Below are 12,897 nucleotides of genomic sequence, written 5' to 3'. Positions count from 1 at the left end.
TGCCAACACGAGTGCCACATGTAACATATCTTCGCTGTAGCTATGCCTGACTGCTGTGCAAACATCGGTGACCCATTGTTTTTGGGTTAAAAATTATTGAGTACGTATTGTTACTTAAAATCATCTTGCGCAATATAACCGAACCGCTTAATTTACTATAAAGATTAAAATATAACAGCTTGAAATAGATATTGGAATATGACTAAAATGACACGACGAGTAAGGTACAAAAATTTTCAAGTATACATAATAACAAGCAAGTAGCTAGGGTTGCCAACTTTTTTTTTCAAGAATTAAAGTATATTAAGGGAAATAAACAGTATTTTAGAAAATGAACAGTATTTTCTTCTTTTCATGTTTGAAAGACAATTTTTTGGGTGCTTCTCGCACAACTTATCAAGTTTGTATCATTTTTAAAAGCCATAGACCTCGTCGGAATCAAAAATAAAACCGGCCAAGAGCGTGTCGGACACACCCGAAAGAGGGTTCCGTAGCCATTACGAAAAATTTAAGTAATATTTTTCTAAGGATTTCGTATTTTGTACGGAATATTCCAAGTTTAGGTATATTTTATACCTTAACCTTAGGCTGCTATTTACTCTTAAACTACTAATAAATCTAAAAAAAACTTAACCGTTATAGTTTTCCTTGTAAGTTTGATATACTTACGATCATCCTGAATTTTTTCAAATTTTTTCACCTACTTATTTAGATTCTAAAGGGCTCGATTTTAATGAGAATTTATTTTGCAAACAAATGCTGAATCGAAAAATCGTTTTTGCAACCCCCTAATGGTTTTAAAAGACCTATCCAACGATACCCCACACTACAAGATTGGATGAGAACTGTAAATTATTATTTTTTTCATTTTTTTATTTTACCATTTTTGTCAACAGGTACAGGTGGTAACCCTACAACAAGTAGCTGAGCATTTTAATACTTTTATGCCTTAATTAGAACTCTCGTGAGATGTTACGCAACCTAAAATCTACCCCTGTATTGATTGTTGTTTATTGAGATAAAGTACTAATTTAATTTTTCGTAAATAAGGTAGATAAAAATGGCTCTAATGATTTCGATGAAATTTTTAGATCTAGATTAGGTAAGTATATTTTTTGAACACGGTGCCGACTCGTTAAGCGAAAAGGAAAAAGAAGCAACAAGCTAACCAGTAAGTTAGGTGGTTTACTAATGATTCGGCGAATAATGTTTGGCAACCTGTTTCATTTCGGAACTTTTCATTTATTTCCCAACTGTTTAATATTTCTGAAACTGTAAATATTTCAGGATTATATAAAACTAACCTAACCTAACCTAAAGGGTTCTACACTATGGCCCTGAAATAAATCCTGAAACATTTACAGTTTTAGAGTTTGCGAAATGAAACAGGTTGCCAAACTTTACGTTGCGAAAAGGCAGTACTCGAAGTGGGTTACCTATATGCTAATTGTTCAGATTAAGTAACGAAAAGAAATTATCTAATTTATTAAAAAAAAATAGTTTGTTTTCACGTTTCGGCATGGCCATCTAGATACACGTCGTGACCAAGTCGCTTATATACAACTAGGGAATGCAATCCCGATCTCGCGGGATCCCGATCTCGCGAGATCCCGTGTAATTTTTCGGGATCAATCCCGAAGCATAATATGACGAGATCTCGTTCTAGATTGACGGGATTAGGCGGCAATGGTCAGCGATGCTACACACATCCACTCGCGATGCGAGCGGTGCGCTGACTGACAGTCTTTGCTGACTGACGGACGGACGGCCGGGTGGGTAGGCGGGAGTGCAGTGCCGAACAAACTATTCCGAGTAGATGATTTGCCACTTTCTATGATTGCAGAGGATTTATATTTAAGTTCTACTGCTACACAAAGTAATCCTTCACTTCAAGAGGAATTAGAAGAAACTCTGCGAGCGTCTAAAAGTGATTTCATACATGTAGCCAGATCCACAAGCTTAGATAAATTAGAGTCAGTTATAAAAAAAGAAATGGATTTATTTGAGTGTGAAGGAACAAGGGGGAGATATTTGCAGTTTGCATATAATTGCTTAATCTTGCTGTTGCCAACCAGTGTTGAGTCGGAGAGGGCCTTTTCAGCAGCTGGCTACATTGCAAAGGATATTAGATGCCGGTTGGCAGATAGTACACTTGATGCACTTTGTTTTTTAAGAAGTTATTTTCAAAATCACCCATAACTACTTTTTAATCTTTAAGTATTCTATATCTTGTTTTGATTATTTTAGTAAAACTGTTAATTATTGCGTTACTTTAGTTAAATTAAAGGATAAAGGCTTTTGTTTCCAATAATATTTTGTTTTATTTAACCTCACTATAACCAAGAAGTAGTTTTCATCGTTTACAGTGATGAGATTTTTTTAACTAGACGAGATCTCGAAAATCTCGGGATCCCGCGGGATTGATATTTCTAATCCCGCGGGATCTCGACTTTACGATCTCGAGTCGGGATTGCATTCCCTATATACAACACTGGAGATTGAACGCCGAACATCCGTTTGAAACAAGAAATTTGATCTTTATTACGTCACGAACATATTCCATCTCTTTCTTTAGTTAGGTTAAGAAAGAGATGGAAGTCATTCGTGAAATGTGAAAGAAAGAGATGGAATATATAAATAAGTAATAAAGTTCAAACTTCTTCGTTCGGCGTTCAACCTCCAGTTTTTGTAAGTATATAGAGACTATACTAGAGACCGACTCAATTTTTTTATAGTCGGCCGTGGCAGGTGGCAAGTCGAAAAGCTACCGTTGGAGGTTGGATATGAGTAAATTCAATTTACTGAACACTGAATACCGAAATTCAATTTATTACTATTCTATTTTGTTTGTACTTTTTTACTTTCATCACAGTCGAAAATGAAAAGTAGTGTCTAACTTGGGTGAAATTACCCTTTTCCCTTCGTTCGAGCAACATAAATACCTCAGGTGAAATGAGTCACTTTCCACCCTTGGTTATCAATCTACTATTTCACGCCCGTAATAACTATCTAACCACTACACTTTCAGGCAGGACCTTTGTCTACAGTGGCGCCAACTGGTGAGCGCGAAAAAGGTAGCGGTAACCCGCATTACACGATTCAATGACCGATTTAGTTTCTGTTAAGTTTTATTCTATGGTTTATAAACTTAATGTTTGTTTTGTATTTGTATTTTATGGTTTGTATTTAATTAAACACAACGCAAATGTTCAGCTGCCATCTTTTATTTTCTAACCCTTTTTTACAGTGCCTGACAGCTCAAACTTTTCACAGATTCTAAAATTCAGTTTGAGTAAACCCATATCAACATCCCCCCTCTTAATTGGATAATAATTATTAGCCATACATGTTAATTACAAGTTCAATTTGTTAGGTACCTTAACTATTCTGCCACTTCTAGTTTTAAAGGGTTGAGGTGAATTTATTACATTATTTTCTTCATTACTCAACATGTCTGCATTACCAGGCAAGTTGTCATTACAGCATAAATCATTATTACTAATAGTGTCAGTAATCATTGAAGGATTACACAAATTTTCACTATATTCATTACAAATTTCAGGTTTATCGTTTAGATATAATCTGTTTCTGCGATAGATTCGTCCACTATCATCCGCTATCAAGTATGAGCGAGGCTCACTGCAAGTCTTTAGGACTTTACCTGGGACCCATGGGGAGTCTAAATTTTTCTTGAACATTACCCTTTGATTCATGTATAGACTCGACAGCGGTTTAGCATTCTTATTGTAGTATTTCTTAATGGAATTACGGTGTTGGTCATGTTTAACTTTATCAATATTAACAACATTAGGTTTAAGAGATTTCAAAGGTGCAGGTATTAATGTATTCAAATTTCTTGAATACATTAATTGGGCCGGCGATGGCAAGTATGGCTTCGGAGTATTTCTATAGTTTAACAGGCCAAGGTAAGGATCAGAGCCATCCTCTTTACATTTTTTTACAATGGATTTAAAAATCTTGACACCACTCTCACTCATGCCATTTGCCTGTGAGTGTTTCGGACTTGTCTCTATATGTGTAAACTTATAAGATAAAGCAAACTGTTTGAAATTATCAGAAGTAAACTGGGTTCCACAGTCTGTTATAACAAAGGATGGAATTCCATGCCTTGCAAATATTGACTTGCAATGAGTAATCACACAATCACTGGTTAGATTCTCCAATTTACATACTTCAATGAATTTAGAGTAATAGTCAATCATAACGAGATATTCTTTACTGTCAAAAGTACAAATATCCATACCTATTTTGTACCATGCGAAGGGCTCTATGTCATGACTTAACAATGGTTCCTTTTGCATGTTAGGTGTGAACTTTGCACAAGGTGCACAGCTATTCACATATCTATCCAAGTCTTTATTAATGTCTGGCCAAAAAACACATGCACGAGCTCTTGTTTTGCATGTAGTTAAACCTACATGTCCCTCATGAATTTTTTGTAACATATAATTCCTTAGTGAACTGGGTATGACAACAAGATTACTTTTCAAGATGATATCATCTAAAATTGCCAGTTCATCCCGATAAGTCCAGTATTCTTTTACATTTGTATTTAGATCATTATGGTTTTCTGGCCATCCATTTTGAATATATGATTTTACGGCATTTAATACTCTGTCATTTTTAGTCTCATCCTGTATTTTCTTTAACCAGACATTAGATATTGGCAAACTTTCTCGAAGCAGTTTGACATGTATTATATTATTGTCAATAAGCTGTTGTATTTTACTCTCCGTTTCATTGCTGCTACAACTTCGAGAAAGTGTGTCAGCAATATACATTTCACGCCCTGGTTTGTATTTAACATCTAAATTATATCCTTGTACTGCCAGCATCATTCGTTGTAATCTAGCGGGCACCTTATACAGAGGTTTCTTAAAGAGTGTTTCCAGAGGTTTATGGTCGGTTTCAACAAACACTTTGCGGCCATAGACATACTGATGCATCTTGTAACATCCATAAACAATTGCAAGCATTTCTTTTTCAAGTTGACAGTAACCCTGCTCTGTTGAAGTTAAGCTTCTTGAACCAAAAGCAATAGGTTTTTTATTTTGCAAAATTACAGCTCCAAGCGCTGTGGACGAACTGTCAACTGACAAAGTTATACTTTGATTAGTGTCAAAATATGCTAAACATGGGCTGTTACATAGGGCATGTTTCAGTTTGTTAAAAGATTCTTCTTGGTTGCTTTCCCAACAAAACACACTGTCATTTTTCATTAATTCACGTAAAGGTTGATTAATATCTGAGTACTTAGGAATGAACCTTGATAAGTAATTGCACATACCCAGAAACCTTTGAAGGTCTTTTTTACATTTGGGAGTTTCCATTTTCATTACTGCCTCTACCTTTGTTGGATCCGGGGTCACACCGTTTGATGAAAATTTATGTCCTATGAACAACAGCTCTTTCACAAAGAATTTGCATTTGCTTTCATTAAACTTAATGCCATTTTTAGATGCTATTTTGAGAACATTATTTAGCCTATCATTTAATTCCTCAACACTGGAAGCCCACAAACAAATATCATCTAAGTAGGTACAAACTCCCTCTAGGTTCTCGAACATTTGCGCAATTATTCTGCAAAATTCTTCCGGGGCTGAAGAAATTCCAAAGGGCATTCTTAAATATTTGTACCTACCATATGGTGTTTGAAATGTACACAGATCTGAACTAGGCTCATCCAGCTTTTGCATCCAGAAGCCATTTGATGCATCTAATAATGCAAATACTTTTGCATTTTGCATTTTACTCTTTATCTCATCTAATGTATGCAATTGAAATTTTGGTTGAATTATGAATTTATTTAAAGCTCTTGGGTCAAGGCAAATTCGCAATTTCTTATTTGGTTTTCTGACTAAGACTAAACTATTGACCCATTTAGTTGGTTTTGTTACCTTCTCTATAACCCCTAGCTGTTCCATTTTGTCTAGTTCTTCACGTAGTTCAGGCAACAATGAAAATGGAACCCGCCGTGCTGCTTGTACAACAGGAACTGCATCTTCTCGTAACTGCAGCTTGATTGTGTTAGGTAGGCAACCAAGACCTCCGTCAAACAGCTCACTGAAATTATTTTTTAATTTTTGTACTAAATCAGGAATTATACTTTGTTTTAGTTCTACACTATGCACATTTACTAATTTGTGATTTGCACTAATAAAATCACATTCGATACATGTTTTGCATCCTAAAAGTGTGGGTACCGAACCCTCAACAATTATGAATTCAATCATGTAACTGTTTTTATTGGGATGTCTTATCGATAAGTTACAAACACCATGAACATTGATACTTTTCCCATCCAATTGCATGACTTTTTTATAACACCTCATAATTTCCTCTTTTGGAATAGCCAATTTTTTACATACCTCAGTGCCGATTATGTTACAACCTGCTCCAGTGTCCATTTTTACATTAATGAGGTGGTCCTTGATGTAAAAGTTCTGTGTAATTTCGTTTCCTGATGACTTAACATTGGCCAGCCCGATGAAAAAATGGTCTCCCAGTGAGCCGCTTGCTTCATCCAATTGTTCATCCTCTTGCTGTATCAGATGTACTTTTTTCTTCATGCACATGTTTGAAAAATGGTTATTTCTGTTACAGTTATAACAGGGTTTTCCATATGCAGGGCATTTATTGATTGGATGCGTTTTGCCACAATTCCTGCAATTTTTTATGGTTGAAGATGAGCGTTGATTTCTCTTGTTTTGAATGACTAACACTTCTGATTCTTGGTTGGTTTGTATTTCACCTCTCACATACAGTCTAGATGCTTCAGCATTTTTTAGATACGTCGTAACATAATCTAAACTTAATTTGTCATCGTCTTCCGAAATCAATTTCGTTTTAAGGTCGTCATATTTATGATCCAATCCAGCAATAATTTTACTTGCAATTAATTTTTCCTGCAGTTCTCCTAACTCGCACTGACGCCCAAGGTTTATTACTTTGGTAAAATATTCATCGAGACGTTCTCCGCCATTTTGTTGGATGAGGAAAAAGTCATTTCGAAGAATCATTAGGTTCTTCCTCGGTGAGAAATGTTTTTCAAATTTTTCGACAACACAATCAAACGTATCTTTTTCTTCTTTTGTAAAAGTATTGTAAATAGTTATGCCTTTACTCCCAATAAAGTTTAAAAGAATAGCAATTTTTCGCTGTTCTGATGCCTTGTCGAGTTCGTTGGCCGTCAAATAGATGTTTAATCTTTGGCTCCATTGTTTGAAATTCTCACCTAGATTTCCTTCGTAGACCAAGGGAGGCACCGCACCTGACATCATGTTTGTTTTTGTATTTGTATTTTATGGTTTGTATTTAATTAAACACAACGCAAATGTTCAGCTGCCATCTTTTATTTTCTAACCCTTTTTTACAGTGCCTGACAGCTCAAACTTTTCACAGATTCTAAAATTCAGTTTGAGTAAACCCATATCAACACTTAATAAAGGATTTATCAATATTTTTGCCCTGCTGAGCGGAGCGCGGTGGAGCCACATTTCCCACCTATACGATGCCCACCCTGTGCGAAGTGGCTTCCTTGGTTGAAAGCAGTGGGGGCACACTTAAAACGTCACCTTTTCAAGCGCCTCTGGTGACAAAATGATAGCACTAAATTGACAAATGTGTCAAACGCGGACTTGAAAAATTCAGTCTGTTCGCCAAAGAGTAGTATAATATACGGGGAAAAGAGAGCCCTCTCTCGTCTCATTCATGCAGACTGTTTTGAAGCGCCGTCTGCATTTTCCTAACTAGTACCATTGATGTATATATCATCCATACGTATAGCTATTAATAGTCACAGGTATTCTTTTACTTTACTGGATTTGCTTCAAACTCAAACTCAAACTCATTTATTTGCTTTGAAACAATACAAAATACTGAATCAAACCCTGTAAGGGCACTGCAATAATGCTATTATTAAAATAAACCTTAAACTTATGAGCGCAGATATGGATATGAGCTCGTACCTTAAACTTAAACTTAGCTAAAACTAGTCAACATAACAATTTAGTAAAACACAAGATATTATTAATAATTGTACACTTTCTTATAGTGCTGGCTAGTGCTTATCCTCTAAAAATTCCTGTAAAGTGTAGTAGGATTTTTCTACAGGTATTTAGTAAGTGCAGTTTTAAATGTTTGACCTTTTAAGCTTTTAATTAAATCTGGACTTTTATTATATATTTTGATGCACATCGCATAAGGCCCGGAATGAATATTCAAGTAGAGGTTGGCAAAGCTAATCGGTTTTGATATCGTAAATTATGCGGCGGGTGAAATGATCTTTAGCTAGAGAGAAGAAAGTTAAGTTAGAGTTAACAAATGTACAAATTTCTAAAAATATATAATCCGGATAAGGTTAATATTCCTAAATTTTTAAAAATGGTCGACAGCTGACTCGTGCTTTTATATTTGCGAGAATCCTGATACATTTTTTCTGTAAAATGAAAAGACTGTTAGAGTTGGTGCTGTTTCCCCAAAGAACTATCCCATACCGCAGCCAAGCGTGTGCGTACGCATAATAGGCGGAGGTTGCAGTTTTAGTGTCGGTAGTTCTTTTCAATTCGTACAGCGCGTAAGTAAACCTATTCAATTTACTAGCAATTTGTTGTATGTGATTTTTCCAGTTTATATGTGTATCTATATTCAAGCCTAATAATGGAAAATGGTCTACAGTGTCTAATATTGAATTATTGTAACAAAAATCTATTTTTAATTGTTGCTTTTGGTGAGGTCGAAATTGCATAATTTTGGTTTTCTTTAGGTTTAGTTCTAAGTTATGATCACTTAACCAGGAAATTACTGTATTAAGGATGCATTCTAAGTTAATATTCGCCGTCAGGCTGGATGAGCATGGAAAAACTATAGATATATCGTCCGCAAAACCTTCCCAGCTCAAACCACATAAAAACTAAAAACAGGGCTGCAAAGAGAAGTGAGACCGCTTGAATTCAGTCTTCTTAAGTTTAAACCAGCCTCAATTTTCCGTTTGCAGCACTGTCTTTACTTTTTATGTGGACGATGTGCACGAGTTTCGATTGCAACGTAGCCATCTTGTTCCTTGTTGAGCGCGAATAGACGCCTGGCCTGACATAGAGGGTTGCTACACAAAAAATATTTGTAACGACTGAGCGGATACAATTATGTGACTTTTATATTAGAAATTACAATACGATTGTCAATTTCGAAAATAAAGTTCATTTTTGCGGTAATTATCAACGACAAAATATTTTTTAATAAATAAAATTTTGTGATCTCAAGCTTTCAGTGACATCTATCTGAAACAAACGACAACAATCTGTTTTATTTTAGGTTAGATAAAGGAGATGGCGGCGCTATCGACATGAATTAGTACGGTATAGGCGACTGTCCCCCCCCTGCTGTTCGCCATCTTTCCGCTGTATGTTGGCTGTCTGGCTTTCGCCGATGATTTTTAAGTTTATCTGATTTATTGCTGTTTTCTGAAAGTTGTATTACATTGCTCCGCTTGGGTGACCAGGTGAAGTGACCACCATAAACTCGTTTGCTTTCCGGTCTCGCGATGTAATGCAACTTGCGCAATTTTCTTACAGGTCTAAACTGGGCTTTATAGACGTTAAGCTTGTTGTGTGCGTGCATGTACATGTGTGTGTTATGTCAGATTTAGTTCTTCAGTTAGCTACCTGATAGCGCTTGTTACCTACCATACAGTGGGTTGAAACTCCATACAAAAAATCTAATGTATGGAGCTAGTGTCTTTTTTGTACCAACCTCTCCAAAATAACTTATTGGTTGCCATATTTATGAAATGATCTGTGTTTAGAAGATTTCACTTAAATTATAATATTTGCAATTCTTCACATTTTAAGCTGTGAAAAAAAAAAATAAGCGGAAAAAAATATTACTAAGATAAATAATACAATATAAAAATAATTCTGACTGGATATCCTTTTTTATTTAAGTAAATGAAAAAATTTTAGTTCTATTTTTCAATTTTATATGGCAACCCACAAACCTTCATCTGCTGCGTGGGAACGGACGCCTTCGCGAGATTTCGTGTTTGTATTTTCGTGTATTATATGTGTTTTCAAAACACACAGCATTTATTGAAGAAGCGTCTATAATTTTTTATCAAAAACCATGTTAAAGAGTAAAAACGCCTTTACCTTTGTATGAAGTTACCGTTTCCTCTTGCTTGTCATACTCACACGCAGCAGAGCGCGCTGTAAAAACGCTCCCAAAAAGGCGCGCAACTGTCATCTGTCACTCATAGCGTATAATTTTTTTCACACGCCATGTTCAAAAAATTTTTCTTTCATCAAAATAAATAGAAAAGAGAGTGAATAGATAGTGATATTGTGTATAAGTGTTACCAAAGTGTTGTTGGATAACAGGTGAGTCGATATTTCTCACTAGAATGAGTAAACAAGGCGGGGAGGACGACATTGTTAGCGTCGTTAGTGACCGGTCGGAAGAATGCGTTGCTTCGGGCGAAGAACGCAATTCCCGGCGCCACTTGAGTGGCTCAGATGGTCAGAGTGAGTCTTCGTCGTCTTCGGAAGACGATGAGGGCTCCTCATCGCTTCCCCCTAATAAGCGTCGTAGATGCGATCGAGGTTATGTACCTGTGGATCCACGAGTTGATTCTTTGGTCAATCAGGTCAATTTCATATCTGGGTATCTTACACAGTTGCCGCAATATTTGACGGCCTTCTCTCAGAACAATCAGGGCAACCCACCTACCTCTAATAATAGAGTTGAGCAGCCTAGTACGTCAGCGGCTTGTCAGTACCTAGTAAACCCCTGCAGTGCAGGTACAGGTACAGGTACCTTTACATTGGGTGAGTTACAGACGGACTCTGACGACAAGAAGGTGGTACCACCTGCTAATGAGGAGCGCCTTCGGAAGGTTACCAAGCTCCAGCATTTTAACACACAAGCCTGGAAAGGCTTGAAATATAAGTCGATTTTACAGGGTTTTTCAGCGACTCCAGGTTTTGTAGCCTTAAAGGTAAATGAGGAATTTACTCACTTCAAAGCTACCAAAGATTTTTTAGCTTCTGCAGAGAACATGTTAGCCGGACTAACAAATGCTGAGTTGGAGCATGAGGAACTATTGAGAGGGGGGCTGCAGGAGCTCATCAATTGGGCGGCAAGGAACCCCAGTGAATTAAACCCAGCATCTTTACTTGAGAAAGCAACTTCTCTCTTAGGACCTGGCTCCCCTTTACACAAATGTTCAGAAAGGAAGATGCAAGTAATTTGTGGCAGACGAGGTGAATGCATCGAAATAAGAAGAGAAAGGATTTTGAAGGAAGTAAATAATATCAACCTTAAAACTTCATTGCGTGAGATTCCACCAAGCGCGGAGTACTTGTTTAGCAGGGATGCCTTACAGCCTCTAATACAGTCGCTAGGAGGTTTTCACACTTGGCTTAACAGACCTTCCTATATAAAGGAAAAGGGACAGAGTCGTGATCGCTCATCAACTTATAAACAAGACAGGAGAAATAGAAATAATGGACAAGAGAATAGAAATCCCGGACAGGACAATAAAGCCAAGCAAGGAGGTTCACAGACCTTTCAGAAGCGAAATAACTTTCGCAACAAAGGCAACTACACTGGCAAGAAGAACTTCACCAATCAAGATAAGCAGAAGTGACTACATTCAAAGGCAGACATTCCGGGGGGGTTGTTTAAAGCAGCATGCACAAGTATGGAGAGAGCTGGGCGCAAATCAATTCATTATAAATATTGTAACCAGAGGACGGATACCTTTCAAGAAGAAGCCACCTCTCCAACATCTAACACAAAATATGCTAAACAGATTTACAACAAGAACCTCCCCAGAGATGTCTGCAATCATCAAGGACTTGAAGGAGAAGGCAGTGCTAGAGGTGCCACCAGTTTTGAATTCCAGCTTCCTTTCAAAGATGTTTTTGATAAAGAAGGCGGATGGAAGCATGAGGCCCATATTCGACCTAAGGGGCCTAAACCAGTATGTAGCCACCAAGCATTTCCAGTTAGTTTCTCAGTTGGATGTAGCAGATTTCCTACAAATGAACGACTGGATGACAAAAATAGATCTGCACCAGGCATATTTTCACTTACCAATCGCAGAGACTCATCGTCGATTTTTGAGAGTCTACTACAACCAAGAAGTGCTACAACTAACTGCACTACCATTTGGCCTGTCTTCAGCCCCCCGGACTTTTGCAGCAGTGTCAAATTGGATTGCAGAGTTTCTACGAAAGAGGGGTATAAGACTTCTTGTGTATCTAGACGACTATATCCTTGCAAACCAGGACAAAGACAAGCTGGCCGAACAAGTCATGGAGACTCTAAGCACCCTAGAAAATCTAGGCTGGCAGGTAAACTACCAAAAATCAGTTCTCACACCCACACAACAGCTGGAATACCTGGGACTGTCGTGGAACACACAGCAAGTAACCATGGCCTTGCCCATATCAAAGGTGCAAAAGGTAAAGGAGTCCATAGGCAAAATTATGACCAGAGCTCGGTCTTCCCTCAGAGAAACTCAATGCATTTTGGGTCTGCTAAACTTTGCCAGCCTAACAACACCCCAAGGGCGGCTACACTGCCGTCAAACCCAGAGATTCCTAAAGAACCTAATGAATTGCAGACCAAGAGAGAGGAAACCTCTACCCCGCTCAGTTCAGATGGAGTTACACTGGTGGCAAAGGGCCATAGACAACAGCTCAGTGGCGATGCACCGAAAGGAAGTAACTCATTTTTTAACAACAGATGCAGCAGATACCGGCTGGGGTGCTCACCTCAACGAGACTTACCTGACGGGGAGATGGTCAAGAAACCAGAGGTCGTGGCACTCAAACCTCAAGGAGTTATACGCCGTCTACGGCGCGATAAGTCGACACC

The 12,897-nt window shown here is 37.5% G+C and overlaps 1 protein-coding gene across 1 annotated transcript; it reads right to left on the bottom strand.

Moving 5' to 3' along the window:
- Positions 1–3,204: 3,204 nt before the first annotated feature.
- Positions 3,205–7,524, bottom strand: LOC141434351 (uncharacterized). The gene is made up of 2 exons (XM_074096763.1): positions 6,390–7,524; positions 3,205–6,084 (listed from the first exon to the last, which is right to left on the bottom strand). Exons 1-2 carry the CDS (start codon positions 7,299–7,301, stop codon positions 6,082–6,084), a joined length of 915 nt encoding a protein of 304 aa, XP_073952864.1. The 5' UTR covers positions 7,302–7,524; the 3' UTR covers positions 3,205–6,081.
- Between the last annotated feature and the right edge of the window lie 5,373 nt (positions 7,525–12,897).

The sequence above is a fragment of the Choristoneura fumiferana genome, chromosome Z (assembly GCF_025370935.1).
Source record: "Choristoneura fumiferana chromosome Z, NRCan_CFum_1, whole genome shotgun sequence".
Taxonomy (NCBI): domain Eukaryota; kingdom Metazoa; phylum Arthropoda; class Insecta; order Lepidoptera; family Tortricidae; genus Choristoneura; species Choristoneura fumiferana.
Note: the sequence above shows the minus strand (reverse complement) of the source record. Positions and strands in the feature narration are given on the sequence as shown.